This window comes from Equus quagga, chromosome 8, assembly GCF_021613505.1.
Source record: "Equus quagga isolate Etosha38 chromosome 8, UCLA_HA_Equagga_1.0, whole genome shotgun sequence".
Classification (NCBI taxonomy): domain Eukaryota; kingdom Metazoa; phylum Chordata; class Mammalia; order Perissodactyla; family Equidae; genus Equus; species Equus quagga.
Genome location: NC_060274.1, coordinates 50,437,854 through 50,456,820, shown reverse-complemented (window position 1 = coordinate 50,456,820; position 18,967 = coordinate 50,437,854). Strand labels below are relative to the sequence as shown.

The 18,967-nt window shown below is 40.2% G+C and overlaps 1 protein-coding gene across 4 annotated transcripts in view; it reads right to left on the bottom strand.

Annotated features, from left to right (window-relative positions):
• Positions 1–18,967, bottom strand: part of EGFR (epidermal growth factor receptor) — a 194,219-nt gene that overhangs the window by 63,371 nt on the left and 111,881 nt on the right. For all 4 annotated transcript variants that reach the window (XM_046670665.1, XM_046670667.1, XM_046670668.1 and 1 more), the window contains exons 2-4: positions 5,162–5,313; positions 3,843–4,026; positions 598–732 (exon numbers count right to left, since the gene is read on the bottom strand). In XM_046670665.1, coding sequence (XP_046526621.1) covers positions 598–732; positions 3,843–4,026; positions 5,162–5,313 — 471 coding nt within the window. The remainder of the gene's footprint in view (positions 1–597; positions 733–3,842; positions 4,027–5,161; positions 5,314–18,967) is intronic.

Genomic DNA, 18,967 nt, shown 5'->3' with positions numbered 1-18,967 from the left:
CACTTCGAGACTCAGCAGCAAGTCACAAGCACACAAAAGTTTGGCCAGTTTCCTCATGGCAGGATGGGAGGAGCCCTTATGCCACGACTGATGGGCTCTTTTCAATGGCCACAGGAGGGCTAAGCTGTCCTAGGGGGTGATCTGCCTTGCCTGCAAGGGTCCTAACTGTCACCATGAAAAACAGACTTTTCTCTCTGTCTTAAACCAGTGCTTTTCTAGTGGGCAGATAATTTGCTTACTACAGTCATGTACCACCAAAACGATGTTTCGGTCCATGACAGACCACATATACACGGTGGTCCCATAAGATTAGTCCTATAGAGACTGGGTACTCTATGTAGCTATATTCTATGTAGGTTTAGTAGGCTGTATGACCTAGGTGTGTCTAAGTACACTCTACGATGTTTGCGCAATGACAAAATCACCCACTGACGCATTTCTCTGAATATATCCGTCATTAAGTGACACATGACTGTACTTATTTTTTAGATTAATGTGACTTAACATTAACTCTACCTTCTCTCACCACCCCAACACTCTACAGCATTGCCCGACCATAGGAGCAGGGGGCAGAGGGAACTTTTGTGGAACACTTACAACTGCCCAGTTGATTCTGAAAGTCCACTGACATATTGCTTAGAAAATCACTGTTGACAATGTCCCGCCACTGGATAGTCTCCATGTTGCAGAGGATAGGGTTGTTGCTGAATCGTACAGCACCCTGCAGGATTTCTGTGTGAGAAAGGAACCTCAGTAAGCAAACTTGTCATCTCTTCTAAACTCTCATAAAAGAAGCATGCATTTCTTGACATTTTGTGCTCTGCTAAAATGATGTCAGTGTGCAAAAGAGACTCCTCATAGAACTTCAGCAAGGGCAGATGAAAAATGAGTTGATGATAGTGCCATGGAGGAGTTAGGGTTTCCCCTGAATTGGGCCTTTGAACAATGAGTGATCAGAATTTAGAAACATGGGGAGGAAGGAGAGATCGCTTTTAGTCAGTGGTTATAGCATAAACGACGAGTCGATGGGGAATTGGAGGTTCCCGAGGAGGCTGATCTGGACTGGATTGGATGACCGTTTGATGACATGAAGAGGCAGATGGGACAGGAAGGGCAAGTGGCAATAACCAGCATCGCAGGCTTACCAGGATTGTCAGGAGAAGGTGGCAATGCTGTGAGGTGCTTTTGGAGCATTTCATTGGAGAAAAGGGTGTGAAGAATGATGTGGAGCAAGAAGAATTTGTATGTAGGATGAACAGACAGGGAAGACACCAGGAATGCAAAGGATGTAACAGACTGTACAATTGTTTCAAAGGAAGAACTGATAGGACATGGAAAATTAGGGGTGATAAAAAAAAACTCAAGCCTGAGCAAAGGGAGAGTGTTGCATCAGTGACATTAAATGTAAACATTTACTGAACGACTTCTATGCACAAAACATAGTAGCAAGTGTGTTAGGGGCTGCAAAGATGAATTGGATCAGTGGGCTTCTCTCTAAGAACTGACACGCATGGGGAGACAGACAGGTCACGCAGTTAATGACCTCATGCCCACGGAAGATCATGACATACAGCAGGTCTGGGTACTGTGCGAGTTGATTTATAGGCATTATTTTAGTTAATCCTCACAATGGTCCTATGACTCTCTGTAGTTTAAATATAGATATGTAAAGAATGCCCCACATCCCACAGGCAGGGAATGGATATACCATGTGCACAAGGTACCAGCATGGAAGAAGGAAGGATGCTCCTGGGGAAGATCTCTGAGGCTTGTTGGAAAGAATGACATGTCCTAGCATGCTGACAGGAGCATCCTGTGAAGGAACATGGAGGGAGGGCGCCAGAGGCTTCGGGTAGACAGAAGACTGGGGCAAAGACATAGAGGGCAGTTTCTTCAGCGAACGGTGGAGAACAAAGGAATCACAGAAGACAGGCTGGGAAGTTGGAAAGGGCCAAATTGTGGAGCTTTGGATATAAAGTCAGAGATGACAGCAGGACAGTCAAGTGAAAACACACACTATAGAGGGAGCCAGAGTCAAGTGGATGAAACTGATGCGAAGTCAGAACTGGAAACACAGAATAGGGATGTCAAGGCTGTCATGACAATTAGGACAACAGACCAGGATGCCAAGAAAGAGCATGTAAGATGGAAGGTCAAAGTGGGGTCTCAAAGAACACTTGCAAACAGCAACTATGAGAATAAAGGGAGGAAGTAAACGTGCTGAAGGATTGAGGTGCCCTGCCTGGTAGCTTAGAAGGGAAAGAGGCAGTAATCTGGAGGCAGTCATTCTTTTATTTTTACTTTCAACATTTAATGACTGCTCCCTTTATGACAGGCACTAGGTTAATTATTAATAACAGCATTTAATTAATATTAAATAATTGAAATTAAATAATTATTTAATAACAGTAAATAAACTGGATTTATACAACCCCAATACCAGCAGCAGAAGTAATACCATCAATAGAAATAGCTCCTAAGTGCTTTACCTATAGAAATTCACTCAATTTTCTCAACAACCCCAGGAAGTATGTTACCATTGTTACCGACATTTTTGAAGATGAGCAAACTGAGACACAGAGAGAACATGCTCCCGGGGTGTCTGGCTGGTGAGTAATGGAGCCAGGCTGGAACCCAGACAGTCTGGCTCTGGGGTCCATGCTCTTAACCACATCTACTTGTCACCATGAGACAGTGAGAGGCAAGATAGGCAGACAGAGGCATGCCAATGCCCATAATAGTCCATTTCACAAAAAGTGTGAATAGCACAAATTAGTATTAGCATCAACACAGAAACCTGTGCGTGGGTGCTCTGTGCAGTTAAAGTGGTGCGTGGGAATTCTTAAGGCAGTTTTATAGAATGGCAAAACCCAGAAGCCAAATCAGAGGGCCATGCCTGGTGGGTTCCATCCTGGGTTTGGACTTACCACCTGGCTCTAGCATTGCTGCCTCTCGGGCTCCCACAATTGCCAGGATGACTCCCTCTGTTAGGCATCCTCTGGTTTCATCCCCCTTCCTCGTCGGCTCCTTCCCATCAAAACTACAGGAAGGGTGAGGGCTCTGGGGCAGGGATTTGGTGGCCATCCTTGGCCATTTTTTCACTAGTTTGGGACCTTAAGAGGGTTCCTTTGCCCCCATTTCTTTATTTGTAAAATGGCATAGTGTAACACCCACTTTGAAGGAAGGTTGTGAGCATTCAATGAAGTTACCAATTTAACACGCCTGGCACAGCACCTGCCACATAGGGAGGGCACAAGCATTGTTATCTTCAGTCATTTCACAACAGCTTCCTGCCTCTTTTACCATCTTTCATAGTTTTCCCTCTGGGGACCCTCACAGTGTCCTACTCACAAGAATTCAGACTTCTCCTGTAATACCTTCATTCCCTATCTTTAACAGTGCTTCTGTATAACAGTATTACTCTGGAAACTGGCTCAAACAGGGGTTGATTTTTAATGTATGTTCCTTATATCTGCGGTCCAGGTTAGAAGATTGACAGTTTATTCACTCCCTAGGCACAAAAAGTCTGCATTCCAGTCCAGGTTATCTGTTCATACTCTCTTTTCCCCGAAACCTTTACCATTTCTTACTAACTCTCTGGATATTTTTCCATGAACAGAGGAGAAATGGTACCTGGCTTAAATCTTCCCTTCTTATCCCATCACCCACCATCTTCTCAGTAACTTCTACCTGCTGTATCCTGCACACAGTTGGCACTCACTACATTTATATTTGATGAATGAATGTCTTCTCTGAGTGGAATTAAGAAAAGTGACAGGTTCGCGGAGCACCACCCAAGTTGCTTTTTGCATTGACAGCCTCCCTGTGCCCTGGCCTCTCACCCTGTAAGTTCCTCATGGGAAGCTCCCTCAGTCCGACTTTATTTGCACCATAGTTGGATAAGACTGATAAGGCATGGGTGTTTTCATACAGCACATTTCCTCTGATGATCTGCAGATTTTCCAAAGGAATCTTCTCCACTGTGTTGAGGGCAATGAGTACATAGCCAGCAACCTCCTGTATGGTCTAAAGAGATAAAATGTGAACATGTTATTTCTCTTTTGAGGAACTCAAGAATGCAAGGTCTAAAGTGGGTCCAGAGAGCCCAGAATACCAAATGAATGATGCACATGAGTGACTGACAGATATAAAGCATGTAGATGATTACAACTGGGGATATGGCGGGTGACAGGATTTACGATGACTCCTGTACTTTTGCCTCTTGAGCCTGCTGGCAATAATAAAGGGCAATGTGCATTATTTAGGAATGCTGTGACTCTCATTTTACTTGGTGTTCAACACACTCAAATGAAAATGGAAATGTTTTATTAATTTATTTTGTATCTTGCATGCTTTCTTATTTAGGAAAAAAATGGGGCTGGCTCAGTGGCATAGTGGTTAAGTTCACACACCCTGCTTTGGTGGCCTGGGGTTCTCAGGTTTGGATCCCAGGTGTGGACCTACACACCATTCATCAAGCCACACTGTGGCAGCATCCTACATACAAAATGGAGGAAGGCTGGGACAGATATTAGCTCAGGGACAATCTTGCTCAAGCAAAAAGAGGAAGATGGGTGTCAGATGTTAGCTCAAGGCTACTCTTCCTCACCAAATTAATTAATTAGTTAATTAAATAGATAAAAAACAAATAAACCCAGAAGAAGGCCAATCAAATCCAAAGTTCAACTACCACCAAACCCTGGAAGCCTTCAGAGCTGCTCCTATTGGCTCACTAGAGCCTCTACTGTGAAATATTCGGAAATTTTGTGAACAGGCTGTTAAAACTCTTGGTAGCTGGAAATCAACCATGCTGAGAATATTTACACCAAGAAAACAGGCAAATGCTACAGAGCAGGACCTTTTTTTTTAAATAAGAGCCAGAATAGGGCGGCTGAAGCAACAGTTAAAAGATGAATATCAGCGTCTTTGATGATAGTGGGATGCCAGACTAGTCTGTTTCTCTTTGATATTCTTTTATAGCTATAACTTGACACCAGTTGGTATAGTGGCCTTCCCGTAAAACTCACCTCTGTATTCCTTGGGACTTGTAACTGTCATAGCAAAAGCAAATACACTTCCAGTTAAATTCTGCCAAGGCCTTTGTCTACTTATCTTTACTTCTATTATATTTGTGTAAGACAATCAAATTCATTGAACTAACCTTTAAGAAGGAAAGGTCATAATTCTTTTGCATGTAGGTAATTTCCAAATTCCCGAGGACCACCTCACAGTTATTGAACATTCTCTGGAGGCTCAGAAAGTGGTCCTCAAAAGTGCCCAACTGCGTGAGCCTGTTACTTGTGCCTTGGCAAACTGGAGAAAAGGAAAAAAGATATTACATGAAATGCCAAGTAAAGTAGCAAAACTAAAGTAAAACAATATTCACAAATTTTAACTTTGTGCACTTCAGTGACTTTGCACTATTAATGCCTATCAAAGGTCACTCAAGGCAAATGTGACAAAAAAAGTTTAAGTTCACATAAAGTGCAGTTCATGACAAGGGATAGCTCAACCCTGTAATGCATAAAATTGTTTAAAAATATTAAAAATTCAAGGGCAAATAGATGAAAATCTTTAAGGCAAAATAGTCTGTTAAGAGCTTCAGTACACAAAAAATACATATCATTAGACATTTAAATAATATAATTACAATGTTGAGTTAATAACCATATAATGAACTTTTTACCTCACAAAGAGATATCCTATACATTATTGTGTGTCCAAAGAATATTAACAAACATAACATATACTAGGCAATATTTTCTGACCACAACACTGTACAACCTAAAATCAATAATGAGAGTTTAAATGAAACTCAACTGGCTAGAGATTAAAAATATTCTTCTAAACTAATGCATCAAAGAATAAATCAAAGGTCTAATTATATAATATATAGAAAATAACACAATGAAAAAATATTTATTTTCTTTTTTATTAGGTACAGTTGACATACAATATTATATTAGTTTCAAGTGTCTGTCATAATGATTCAAGATTTATATACATTACAAAATGATCACCACTACAAGTGTAGTAACAATCTGTCACTATGCAAAGTTATTATAATATGATTGACTCTATTCCCTATACTGTATATTACGTCCCCGTGACTTACTTATTATGACTGGAAGTATGTACCTCTTAATCCCCTTCACCTATTTCACCCAACCCCCTCTGGTGACCACTAGTTTGTTCTCTGTATCTATGAGTCTCTTTCTGTCTCATTTTGTTTGTTCATTTATTTTTGTTTTTTAGATTTTACATATAAGTGAAATCATATAGTATTTGTCTTTCTTTGTCTGACTTCTTTCACTTAGCATTATACCCTCTAGGTCCATCTACGTTGTCACAAATGCCAAGATTTCGTTCCTTCTTATGGCTGAGTAGTATTCCACTGTGTGTGTGTGTGTGTGTGTATGTGTGTGTGTATATATATACATACATATATACACATACATATATATATACACACACATACACAAATATATATATATAATATATACACACAGAAATATATATAAACACACATTACATCTTCTTTATCCATTCATCCATCAATGGACACTTAGGTTGCTTCCATATCTTGGCGATTGTAAACAATGCTGCAATGAATATAGGGGGGTATATATCTTTTTGAATTAGTGGTTCTGTTTTTTTCAGATGCATACTCAGAAGCAGAATTGCTAGATCATATGGTAGTTTGATTTTTAATTTTGAGAAACCTCCATACTGTTTTCCACAGTGGCTGCACCAATTTGCATTCCTACCAATGACTAGGGTTCCCTTTTCTCTACATCCTCACCAAGACTTGTTATTTCTTGTCTTTTTGAGAATAGCCATTCTGACAGGTGTGAAGTGATATGCTATTGTGGTTTTGATTTGCATTCTCCTGATGATTACTCATGTTGATCTTTTTATGTGTCTGCTGGCCTTCTGTATATCTTCTTTGGAAAAATGCCTACTCAGGTCCTCTGCCCATTGTTTAATCAGACTATTTTTTCCTTTCTTTCCTTTTTTTCTTTTTGGAGAGGAAGATTGGCCCTAAGCTAACATCCATTGCCAATCCTCCTCTTTTTGCTTGAGGAAGATTGTCTCTGAGCTGGCGTCTGTGCCAATCTTACTCTATTTTATATGTGGGACACTGCCACCACATGACCTGATGAGCATTGTGTAGGTCCATGCCCGGGATCTGAACCTGTGAACCTTGGGCTGCCGAAGTGGAGCATGTGAACTTAACCACTATGCCACTGGGTTGGCCCCAGATAGTTTTTTTGATATTGAGTTGCATGAGTTCTTTATATATTTTGGATATTAACCCTTTGTCAAATATATCACTTGCAAATATCTTCTCCCATTCGGTAGGTTGCCTTTTTGTTTTGTTGATGGTTTCCAAAACTTTTTAGTTTGAAGTAGTCCCATTTGTTTATTTTTGCTGTTGCTGCCTTTGCCTGAGGAGACAGATGAAAAAAAATATTGCTAAGACTGACGTCCAAGAGCTTACTGCCTTTGTTTTCTTCTAGGAGTGAAAATATACATTTAAAAATGCACTCAAGGGGCTGGCCCGGTGGCACAGCAGTTAAATTTGCATGGTCCGCTTCGGCAGCCCAGGGTTCGCTGGTTCGGATCCCAGGTGCGGACCTGTGCACCAGTTGTCAAGCCATGCTGTGGCAGGCATCTCACATATAGAGTAGAGGAAGATGGGCATGGATGTTAGCTCAGCGCCAGTCTTGCTCAGCAAAAAGAGGAGGATTGGCGGCAGATGTTAGCTCAGGGCTAATCTTCCTTAAAAACAAACAAACAGAAAAACACACTCAACTACTAAGAAACCAACACATCCTTGCTTTTGTCCACACTCAGTGTGAATCCAACAGCACAGGTAAAGGTGCAACTGCTTTGCATCTCCTGCTAATACACAACTTTGGCACACTTCACTCTCTAATGGTTTAAGGTATCAAACTTAATACCAGAAAACATTTTAAATTAGGAGACAAACTTAGACTACAGAAATACACTTCATCGTCTATATTTAAAAGCAAAGGAGAGGATTATAATAAAGTCCTATTTCCAAACCCAGCTCTTTGAAAGACATGTTTAGGCAAGCATAACAAAACAAAGAGGTATGGGGCTTTTGAAGCGGCAGCTTGTTAAGGGACTATACTTTGAACCAAAATTATCATAACAGTGAAGAAATATGGCCTCTGGCTTTGGAGGTTAGATTCAGAACTGGCCAGGTTCTTCACGTCTGCAAAGTCACAGCTGCAATCAGGAACCAGGTCGTTGAGCTCAAAAACAAGGCCAAAGTCAATATGCAGGTATTCTTCAGGAACTCTTTCCAAATTAATATTTGTTTTATAGGCTTCTTTGTTTCCTCCCATGGAAACTGCTCTGAAGAGCATCACCTGACTGTCTGCCCTTGCATTTCCATGCCACGACAGCGAGCACATGTTCAGACACCTACACCAACATTAAATATAAAGTAATCTTCACATCCTCTTTAACTCCATGGAGATTTCCCTCTTCCTCCCCTCTGTGGTCCCATTCAAATTCAGCGCTGGAGAGAACCCTCACATGGGAACTATGGCAGACGACAACAAGACAGAGCCCCTATCTACTGGCTCCAGGGTAGAATGATTCATAATTCTTCCAATCATAACACTGGATTGACCAACATCTCCGGCTTGCTTTCATGTAGGAGTATGGGCCGCTGTGACTGCAACCTCAGGTTAGAGCAGTTGTACACAGTTGGCTGCAATGCATGCAGAAGGGGCAAGACTGACTTCCCAATTCTAAGGTCCTTAAAGATGCCACCACCGATGCAAGTACAGGGTTTTGACAATAACGCATGACCTTTCAGTTGGCACACCATGGAACAAAAGCTGCTTTCCCAGCTGAAAGACTGTGGTCTCTAAATTTCAGCCTAACTGATTGGCTGTGGTCTAGATAACCACCAGTATTGGTCACACCCATCATGGCAGCCAGGTGAACAGGGTTGGAGCACATTTCAGCGTCTTCAGTACACAAGAGATGAAAACAATAACAGCTGCTTTCATTTTACATGATCAAGGAGATCAGCTTGTAAGTTTCTCTCAGCTGAACTAAATAATTTTTATTATTAAATCAACGAAAAAGTAACTTTTGTCAGTAAAAAAGGAAAACATGCCATTTAAGTTTAGCCTGTTATAAAAAAAATAATTTCAAAAAGACTGTATTGTGCTTTCATTCATTCATTCAAAAAGTGCTAAAAGAGCACCTAAGCATTTATTTGATGAATACCTATCTTGACCCTTATTGTTTACAATTAGTATGAATTATGTCTATATTCAGAAAAAGATCCTAGTTTGGAAGATAATAGCAACATTACACATTACTGATGTAAACGTTAATTCATAAAACATTTTGGGAAGCAACTGGACAACTTTTGTAAACAAATATACATGCTTAAATTCTAGATCACGATGATTCCACTTTGGAAAACCTATTCTAAGGAAACAGACCTAAACATAGAAAAAGCTTCATGCAAAATGTTGTCCATTGTTTATTTTTTAATAATGGCAAAATATTACAAAGAACCCTAAATGCCCAACTGTCCAACATGTGTATTCTTGAGAAGAAGAAAACAGTTGATATAGTATTTGATTCCATTTAAGACAAGTCTACCTTGAATCCAGGGTTAATTACTAAAGCATCAAAAGAAATTATTATAAGGCTGTTTCTTCTGAGGCTTTCTCCTGTCTTATGCCCCAAAGGAGACAAGAGTGTCGAAGAAAAATCTAGGTGAGAATCAGAACGACTTGGCCTAGGTTTCTTGATTCAACAAAGTATGATCTTGGTTCCATCTTTATACCAAATATCTCAAGTGATGAAGATAAAACAATGAGAAAATTTAAATGTGAGACCACTGAATTGGTAAAATTATTAAAACCTAAAAGTCACAAACTAGTTAGGCAGATTTGAGACAAAACTGCAAAGAGCAGGAGTTTTAATTCACCCAGGAGACAGTTTGTGTTTAGCCACATCCTCCTTATGTGACCTTGAATGACTTCTCCAAGCTCTCCAAGCTTTTCCTCAAATACAGACATGGTGAAAATAATATTAGCCTCCTAGATTATTTTGAAGATTGAATGAATACAAAGCCTTTCAACTTTCTTTTGTTAAAGCTAACTACTGAGAAATGTGACAGTAATGTAACATCAGGTGCACATGGACAGATGTTAGGGACCTCCATGGACGTGCCCTAAGGTACTGTCTGAACGGGGAGCGTTTGGGTCTGCAGATAGGCTTACTCAAAGATTGGGCATTAAACAGAGTTACTTTGTCTGTAGAACATTTATCAAATCAGAAAAAGAAAGAAAGAAAAAGGGATATATTTTACTTTAAGAATTTTATTAAAAAATGGATTCAGGTGTTTAAGGAATTTATTCAAAGAGAAATTGAACATTACTTTAGGGCTATATATTTGAAAACCAGATAACTGAAAGTGTTTTTCTCAAGCTCCACACAAATGCTAATGATTTGCTCTACCCCTTGTAAATCTGAAGACAATTTCTACTGAATCAAGAGCAGCAGGCCCCAGGATGCAGGCCCTACAAAGCGCTTAGCTTTTCATCCTCAAATTTTATTATGAAGATTCATAAATGTATAGAAAAGTGGAAAGAACTGTACCATGAACGTCCTTGATTAGCATTTTACTATGTTCACCTTATCATGTATCTATCCATCTTATTTTTTTTTATGCATTTCAAAGTAAGGTACAGATATCAGTAAACGTTGCCCTGGCGTGCCATTGATTACAAGTCAACATTAGTTTATAGTTGTTGTTGTTGAGGTAACATCCACCAACTGTGAGATAATCCGTCTGAAGTGTAGCATTTGATGAGTTTCAACAAACATACACATTGTGTAACCCACACTCCCGTCACAATACAGAACATCACCGTCCCCCTAGTGAGCTCCCCATCTCACGCCCTTCCCAGACAACCCCTGCCCCACACACCACAGAACTCTACTCTGATTGGTTTTCACTTAGAATAGTTTTGCCTATTTTTGAACTTCATATTAGTGGAATTACACAGTATTGCCCTTTTGTGTAAGGCTTTTTTCACAGCATTCTATTTCTGAGATTCATCCACGTTGCCGCATTGCACTTAGCTGTTAGTGACAGATTCAAGGAAGTGTTTTATCATCCCTGGACATCCAGGGCTGATCTACAGTCTGGTTATTCTTTTTCTCAAGAACCCTCCAATTTATCTTAACTAAAATAAAAATAGTCTGCCTCCTCTAAATCTTGAAATGCCCCCGATTTTATGGGGTAAGGCCTTGGCTTTCTGTGCCTGTGTGGGGGTGTATACCTCTCTTTGCCCACGAGCCTGGGCAAGTCTGTATTGCTGATGAAGACACAACATTAAAACAAGTTTCTCCAGATTTTCCCAAATCCACTGAGACACTTTTGGAATTGCCTAAGCAAATTTATAATTGTTTGAATTTGTTGTTTTCTCAACTACACATTAATGGCTGCCAAAATAGTTGGGTTTTTGTAAATCCCTCCCCTTGGCCTCCTCAGTTGTCTCTGCTTTTATCCTTGCCCCATTTTCCACCGAGCACCTCATTTTGCAGCAGAATCACATCACACTGCTCCTTGGTTTAAACTATCCCAAGGTTTCCCAGTATAACTAGAACACAGCACAAGCTCTTCTCTGTGGTCTGCAAGGCCTCGTCAGCGGTCTCCTCTCAGCCTCTCTCCCTGCTCACTGTCTCAGCCACACCCCCTGTTTCTCTCCAGCTGGCCCAGTTCTTGCCCACTTCAGAGGTGCTCCATCTGCTTGGAATGCTCTTCTATTTCTCCCCAGATCTTTGCATCTTTGTCTACCTTTTATCCTTGAGATTCCAACTCAGTGGGCATCCCTTCAGGAAACAAATTAGCTTAAGTCCTCACCATTACATTCTATCATATTAGCCTGCTTTCTTTTTTTCTTAGTATTTATCACTACTTAAAATTACTATTTGTTTATGCAATTATATACATTATTTGTTTATTCACATATACATGGTAGGGAGAGGTGGATTATCTACATATACATCTTGTTGGGCTGCTATGATGTGTACACACATGTTGTTGCATTTATATTTTAGATGTGAAAGCAATGGTGGCCATGCGACCAAAGTCTTGGATGACTTGACATGCATCTCTCTGCCTTTCTTTGCACATGTCTGATGGAGGAGGAGGAGGCAGGATGTCTTAGAAGAGTGTCAGTCTTCACAGCTTTCTGGTTGGTCATTGTAAAATCTTTCCAGTCTAGGTAACATATTTGATTAAGCTTTAAAAGCCAGGGGATTTTTTTTCCCACCTTCTTGCTGAAAAGGTTTAAGGAAATCTCAAATAAGATAATCTTTACATGATAGATTTAAAAATATATAAGGAAAAGATACTCAGAAAGTTTGCCAGAGGTTTCATCGTATCAGGATTTACCATTTCTTTTGCCTTACTGAAATTGTATTATGGTGGTAATTTCAAAATGTGTTTGTATATACACCTCAACTATGCTAAAATGCACAGAAATATGACAGGAAGAAAATACACCAAGTTGTTAACAATGGTCTTTTATGAATAGTGGGATTCTATTTCTTCCTTACAGTTTCTGCATTGTACAAATTTTCTTTAGTGGCCATAATACTTTATAATAAAAAAATTACTGAGGAGAAAATTTACAAAAATCTGGGTTGAACAAGGCCAAAATTGGAAGAATATTTTAATAAAATATATTTTTTAAATGGAGAAATGATCATGCATAACTAATTAAGATCCTCAAAGTTCTGCATTAGTCATGTTAAATGGTTTTGTGAAAGTACTTTAAAAAATTAGAAATAATGATGAACAATGAAGTATTATATACAGAAAGTGTTAGGAGGGCAAGTAAGTTGCAGTTTACTCACCTCATTATTGTTCAGAATAGTTGCATATGGCAGCTCTTGGAAAAGACCATTCATTGCAGAAATGATTTTGCTTCAAATAGTGATGGACTTGAAGAGTCCTCAAGTGGCATATTTTTCCTGATCTATAAATACATTTCCTTACCTTGGTTTTGGGGAGCATAGAGTAAATTTATCCCATAGAAAAATGTTACAAATTATGATTACAGTATCAGACTAGCCTATGAAACTTATTTAACCCACACAACAGTTTGTAATAATAGGAAAGTAGAAAATCTATGGTTGAGTCATAAGGAAATAATTGGGGAAACAATAGAAGTAAATAAAAAGTGGCATTTAAATTTGAATTGTGGATTTAATCAAAGGTTCTGTGGAATGGCAAAAGTCTCACTATCATTGTGAAGAAGATTTTTCTTTGTTTTCCAAAACTTTATATTTTATCACTTGTTCCTTATTTTATTGTATTTGATCTCATAACTAATAAATAATTGTTCTCAGTTTGTAGGCATCCAAAGATAGTCATCAAACTGAATTCGAATCTACACTGCAACTTGGAAATGCACATGTAATACTCAAAAAGTCCTCTTAAATACTGGATAATTTGCCATGTGAATTACAGTATGCCTGCTGGACTAAACATGCCGAGCTTTGGCACGTGCAACACAGCTGCAAATTAAAGTAACCTTCATTAAGTAACCCTAATTAAGAAGACTTCAACATCTCTTTTATTTTTAAGTTGGGGAATAGAACACCAAAACTGGTTGATTTCCATCCCTGTGATTCTCTTCCTAGCCCTTAAAATGATCCCGTCAAGTTTATGAGTTTTAAAAAATATATTAAGTAGAGTTAGGATTGTCTTCGCATATTGTGTCCACTCTCTTGGGAGTTAACTGATGTTTCTGAACCCCAGCAAGGCCAGTTCTATGAGGGATTGTGGAATATGTTTCCAGTGACATCATCAAACATCTCTTTATCACTGTGAAGACTATGACAGTATCATTATGGGATGATCTCCAGCCAGTTACCTCAACTGTCTGGGTCTCAACGTTCTCACTGGTTAAAATGGGAGCAGCTTGATGTACTTGACAGGGTGGTTATGAGCAGTAATGAAAGTGCAGACATGGAAGTGCTTAATAAATCACAAACCTCTCTAAATATAAATAATATCTGATATCGAGCTTTACCATAGCAGTATTAACAGCAACCAAACCGTTGCAATCTATTTCTGCCTATGTGTCTTCAATGATACCAGCAAACTATTTTTTCCCCCTAGGAATTTTTTTATTGTAAACAGACTGAGCTCAGTGATGAGTTGTGCTGAAATTTGAGATTCTTTAAAATTTTAAAATAAAAAACCTCACTTTTCATTATTATAGGATGTTGTCCAAAGAATGGTCTTAACAATGGAAATTAAAAATCTCAAGTCATAGGGTTGGCAATCCATTCCATTTTTTATAGGTAGTTGAATGGCTAGTAAATCAAAAATAAATTTGACCTATTATTGGACTATCAGAAACTAATTCAGACTAAAAAAAGACTTCAGAAAGCAATATCCACCAATCTTTTATTCATTCAATCCAATAAATTTCTTTTGAGGACCTACTATATGCCTGGCAACACACTTTGTCTTGGTGGCCAATGTCTCTGAAAATCTGTATTTTAAACGCATGGACGTGTACTAAACAAAACTTCATGGATGGAGGAATTATATATATCAGATATACGACAGAATCTACATCAGGTTATACAGAACTAGATCTGTATGTGGCTGGAGTATTCCTCGCCTGAATATTGAATGCTGAGTGGGGCACAGTGAAGAAAGGACAGAATACTAGATGTGGTTTAAAATGTTTCTATGAGAAAATATAAACAACAGTGAATTTGGTGTGCCTGGTTTTTCTTTCAAGAGATGTCATGAGAAAGCTCCTCCTCTCTGGCCTGGGTTCTCTTTTTCTAATCTCTTAGCTGGAGACTACTGCTTATTCATGTTCAGGGGCTCTCTCTTCACATACAGGCATACTTTTGAAGTGAATAATACCACTTCCCTTCCAAAAGTCTGTTAACCAAACCACCGCTCATATCCTTTGCCTCCACTGTGATTTCAGTACTTCTGACTTTCTTCAGAGTTTTGTTGCTTTCTCAGATTAGTACTTCAGGTCTACCAGTGCAGGGCAGTGTAGAGCCAAGAATGACATCAGTACCTGACATTTACACAGTCATTCCCAGGTTTCAAAGCTCTTCCTCAAGAAGGCTACTGCTGAAACCTGCCTGTTACCTGGATGTGGAAAAGACGGTGAAGAGCTAGTTACTCTTATCACAGAAGAACCCACAGACATAGGATGGGTTTGCCCATCTGATTCACTTGGCTGCCACCATAGAAAGCTAAGAGACTTGAAAAAATGGGGCAGCATGAGGTGGGGAATGGGGTGAATTGGGAAATATAAAATTCCAAAATGAGTTGGTGTCAAAGACCTCTGCTTAAAAACCGATTCAAAACCTGACTCAAGACTGCCCTCTGTTTACCACCTTTCACCTCTGACTTGAGGTGACTGTTCAATAGAGAAGTGGTGAGCAGAGATGGTTTGAAAGTTTGCCGGCATGCAGGAGCACAATCCCACTGGTCAACATTCCCACAGCCCTTGGCCAGCTGGGCTGCCAACTTGCTGTTTCTTCAACAGTTTCTCACAGGACAGTTTAATGCTAAAATCAAGGTGCAACTTTTCTCTTCCAAGGTACACCCTCACAATCTATGTCATTCCCAGTGAGGTGACGTGGAGGTAAAGTGAGGCAGGGCCAACAAGATTTCACTCCCCTGGGCCAGTCCCCACCCAACTCACATACTTTCTGTTTTATATTCTGTTAGGCCCACATGACTCATTCTCTAACAACAAAGGCTGAGTAATATTCCCCACAGGGGGTTGTTGACTTGCTGGTTGAGTTGTCCCTCTAGAATTCATGTGAATGCCATGCATGGCTGTGAAGCACCATGGCAATGCGGAGTCCTTAGCCTTAGGTGTTGCTAGGTCACTCAGTAAGGGTCATTCCACTAGTGCTCCGTGATATGCACCAGGACCATGAAGAGTTGTGTGTTCTTTTGTTCCTTCACTTATTAAACTAAAACATATTTAATAAAACAGTACAACGACACTTGCCAAGAATAAATCAGAAGTACTCCCGGCCCTGGAGGAATATATTAGCCCTTTGGGGAGATGACTTTATACATGAAGTCATCCTAGCACATCCCAAAGCCATGCAATGTAGAGATGTGCTAAAGGAGCACAAGTCAGAAAGGAGAGAAATCACCAATCTTGAGTTGTCTGGGAAGCGGATTCCAATACTCATTACCAAGCAAATTAAAACATGATATTTCACATTCAGAGTAAAAGAGTAAGCGGCCTACAGCTGCCCAGAGTGGGCCTTGGTGACCTCACCACACACAGCTCCACAATCTACCACACTAAGAAAACAAGGTTTCTTCCATTTCTATTTTTTTCCTGCCTTCCCCTCGTCTGGGTCATTGCCCATATTCTTATTTGGGGGTATAAGTAATCCTTTCTGGGTTTGTTTAGAGTTATTTAAAAGAATCATTTCTCCATCCAGTCTTCTTATTGAACAAATTCTGGAAAAGACTTGTAGTTTGCAAGGAAAGAAAAGATTTCCACTCCAGAATGGGGAATAAGGACCTTTTTTGTGAGTGTTTCTCTGCGGAGAGACTCTGTTTGGGTTCTATGCGGTAGAGCATGTCTATCCCCTGCCCCAAGATAGTTTCAATGTTCTTTAAATTTTTCCTTCTATTATTACCCATGTTTTTAAAAAAATCAGTCTCCAACGCACAATTATGTTTTAAGGTCATTTCTCTAAATATACACACATTTAAGGTGGCTTACCAACTTAAATGAACACTAGAAAGAAGAACCAAACACATAAATAGCTACCCCTTTTCCCCAAAAAACCCCAAAGCAAATGACAACAACAAAAATCTAAACAAGGGAGCAATCACTAAGACGCTAGGAGAAGGTCATTACACCAGTGTTTTCTTCTGAAGACAAAGATGCTCCCAGCACCCCTCCCCTCAGTAGCACCTGCCATGGTAAAGCCATGTCTAGTTCTTTAGCTAGCCCATGACATTCAGGATCCCACCCACCCTTTGCTATGTGAAGACTTCCGAGGGTGGCTCTTGCAGAACCACAGGAAAGTCCAGACATGATGTGCAGGAAAATCACAGAGGACTTCCTACGGGGAACCTATAAGAGCAAGGGCAGATCTGGAATCTACCCATGAGCATCAAATGTGGAACTACCAGTACCTAAAGGAGCAGGGAAAAATGAAGCAAAGATGTTGGGAGGCAGAAGGAAGCTTAGTCACTCTACAGGGGGGACTTGGGAAAGAAATGGATGTGGGAGATGCAGTGCAGGTGTGTGGAGGGGACAGAGCCAACACGGCTGAGATTTCTAAGCCACTTCTCAAGTCTGAGCTTGCACTGTGCTCCTTCAGGCTGGAAGTGTTCTCTGTGTGGTAGTCATCATATCCTTTTTGCTGCTGGGAACAAATAAGAAGCAGTAAAAGGAAGAAAAATAACCTTCCTAAAAAGATTAGTTGCTTGATTTCACCAGGAGCACGGTCTACTTGTTTTTTCTCAAGTTACAGAAACGTGTCAGGTCCTCGGCAGAACTATTTGAACCAATACTTCAAGTTTATGTCATAAACGATTTGAAAAGGAAAAAAAGTGGAAAGCTAACCCCTAGCCACTTCGACTACAGAACAATAAGCAATCAAGCTTTTATTGGCACCTGTCAATGACCAGTGGCCTTGGAGTCACAGGTCTGGATTAGAACTCTGGTTCCACCACTGCTGAGGCAACTTCTCGATCATGTTGAGTCTCCTTTTCTTCATCTATCAAACAGGGACTTATGACTCTTGGGAGGATCCAGTGAGATGGGAGAATCCCTGGTCAAAGCACCTGACACATGGTAGACCCTTAATAAATATTACTATGACTTGAATCTGAATTAAATCTGGACTGGGTCCCAGTCGAATGAATTGCTTCCTTCCCTCCAAGCGCTCTCAGAGGTTGACCTCTTCTGCCCTTCTGCTCACATGTTGTATGTGGCCTGGCAAGCAGCCATGAGCTCTTGCTGCCGAGAAAGGAACAGCTGATGCTGACCACAGCTCACCAGCCTGCCTTGGTCACAGGGATGAACCTATGGCTTCAAAGGGAGGTATCTGGACCCATACCTGACCAAGGAGCCACGCCGAGCACTGAAAGCTGAGGAAGCCACACCTATTGCGTGCCTTTTAGAAGAATTCTCCTAAGAGAACTCCTAGCTTGCTGCTCAGAACATTCTCTACGGCTGTTATTTTTCATTTAGAATAAGGCGTCATCTGATCCCTTGTGGTAGTTTTGTAAGTATAGTTGGATTTGTGTGCTGTGTGTATACACGTTTTTATTTAATGCTTGTTTTAAAATGAACAATGTTTTCACTTACTCCTACTTAATTTAAATATTCCTTTTAAGTTTCACTTTAAAACAGGAAGAGGAAATAGCAGTGCAAAGAGCCTAGTCAGGAGGACAGACTTTGTCCCAGTCGGGGAGGCCTGAAGCCTCTCTTCCTGGTTAGCTCTGTGACCCAAAGCCCACTTCCCGGGTTTATTGACTAGGAAAGACTGAACTCGAAAATCACTAACAACTTCTAAGTTAACTCAGGAGAAGCCCAAGCCAAGTTTCTGCCACAGAAGAATCTTAATTTTGGCTCAGACACTATTGTTTCTAGAACATATTAACCCCTTCATGAGGAGAGCTATCAGTTAAAAGGAATAGTTCTCATACCTAACCGTTTGACATTAGATAGGTCCCTGCCTGAAAAGGGAATGGGTAATGCCAACCAGAGCTGGCCGTCCATTGCAGCAGGTCCAAGTCTAGAAAACAGAGTCTGCTGCATCCTTTATTACGGATGTTCCAGAGCAGAGGCTGGCAAACTTTCTCTGCAAAGAGCCAGAGAGGAAATATTTCCAGGTTTGCAGATCATATGGTTTCTGTCCC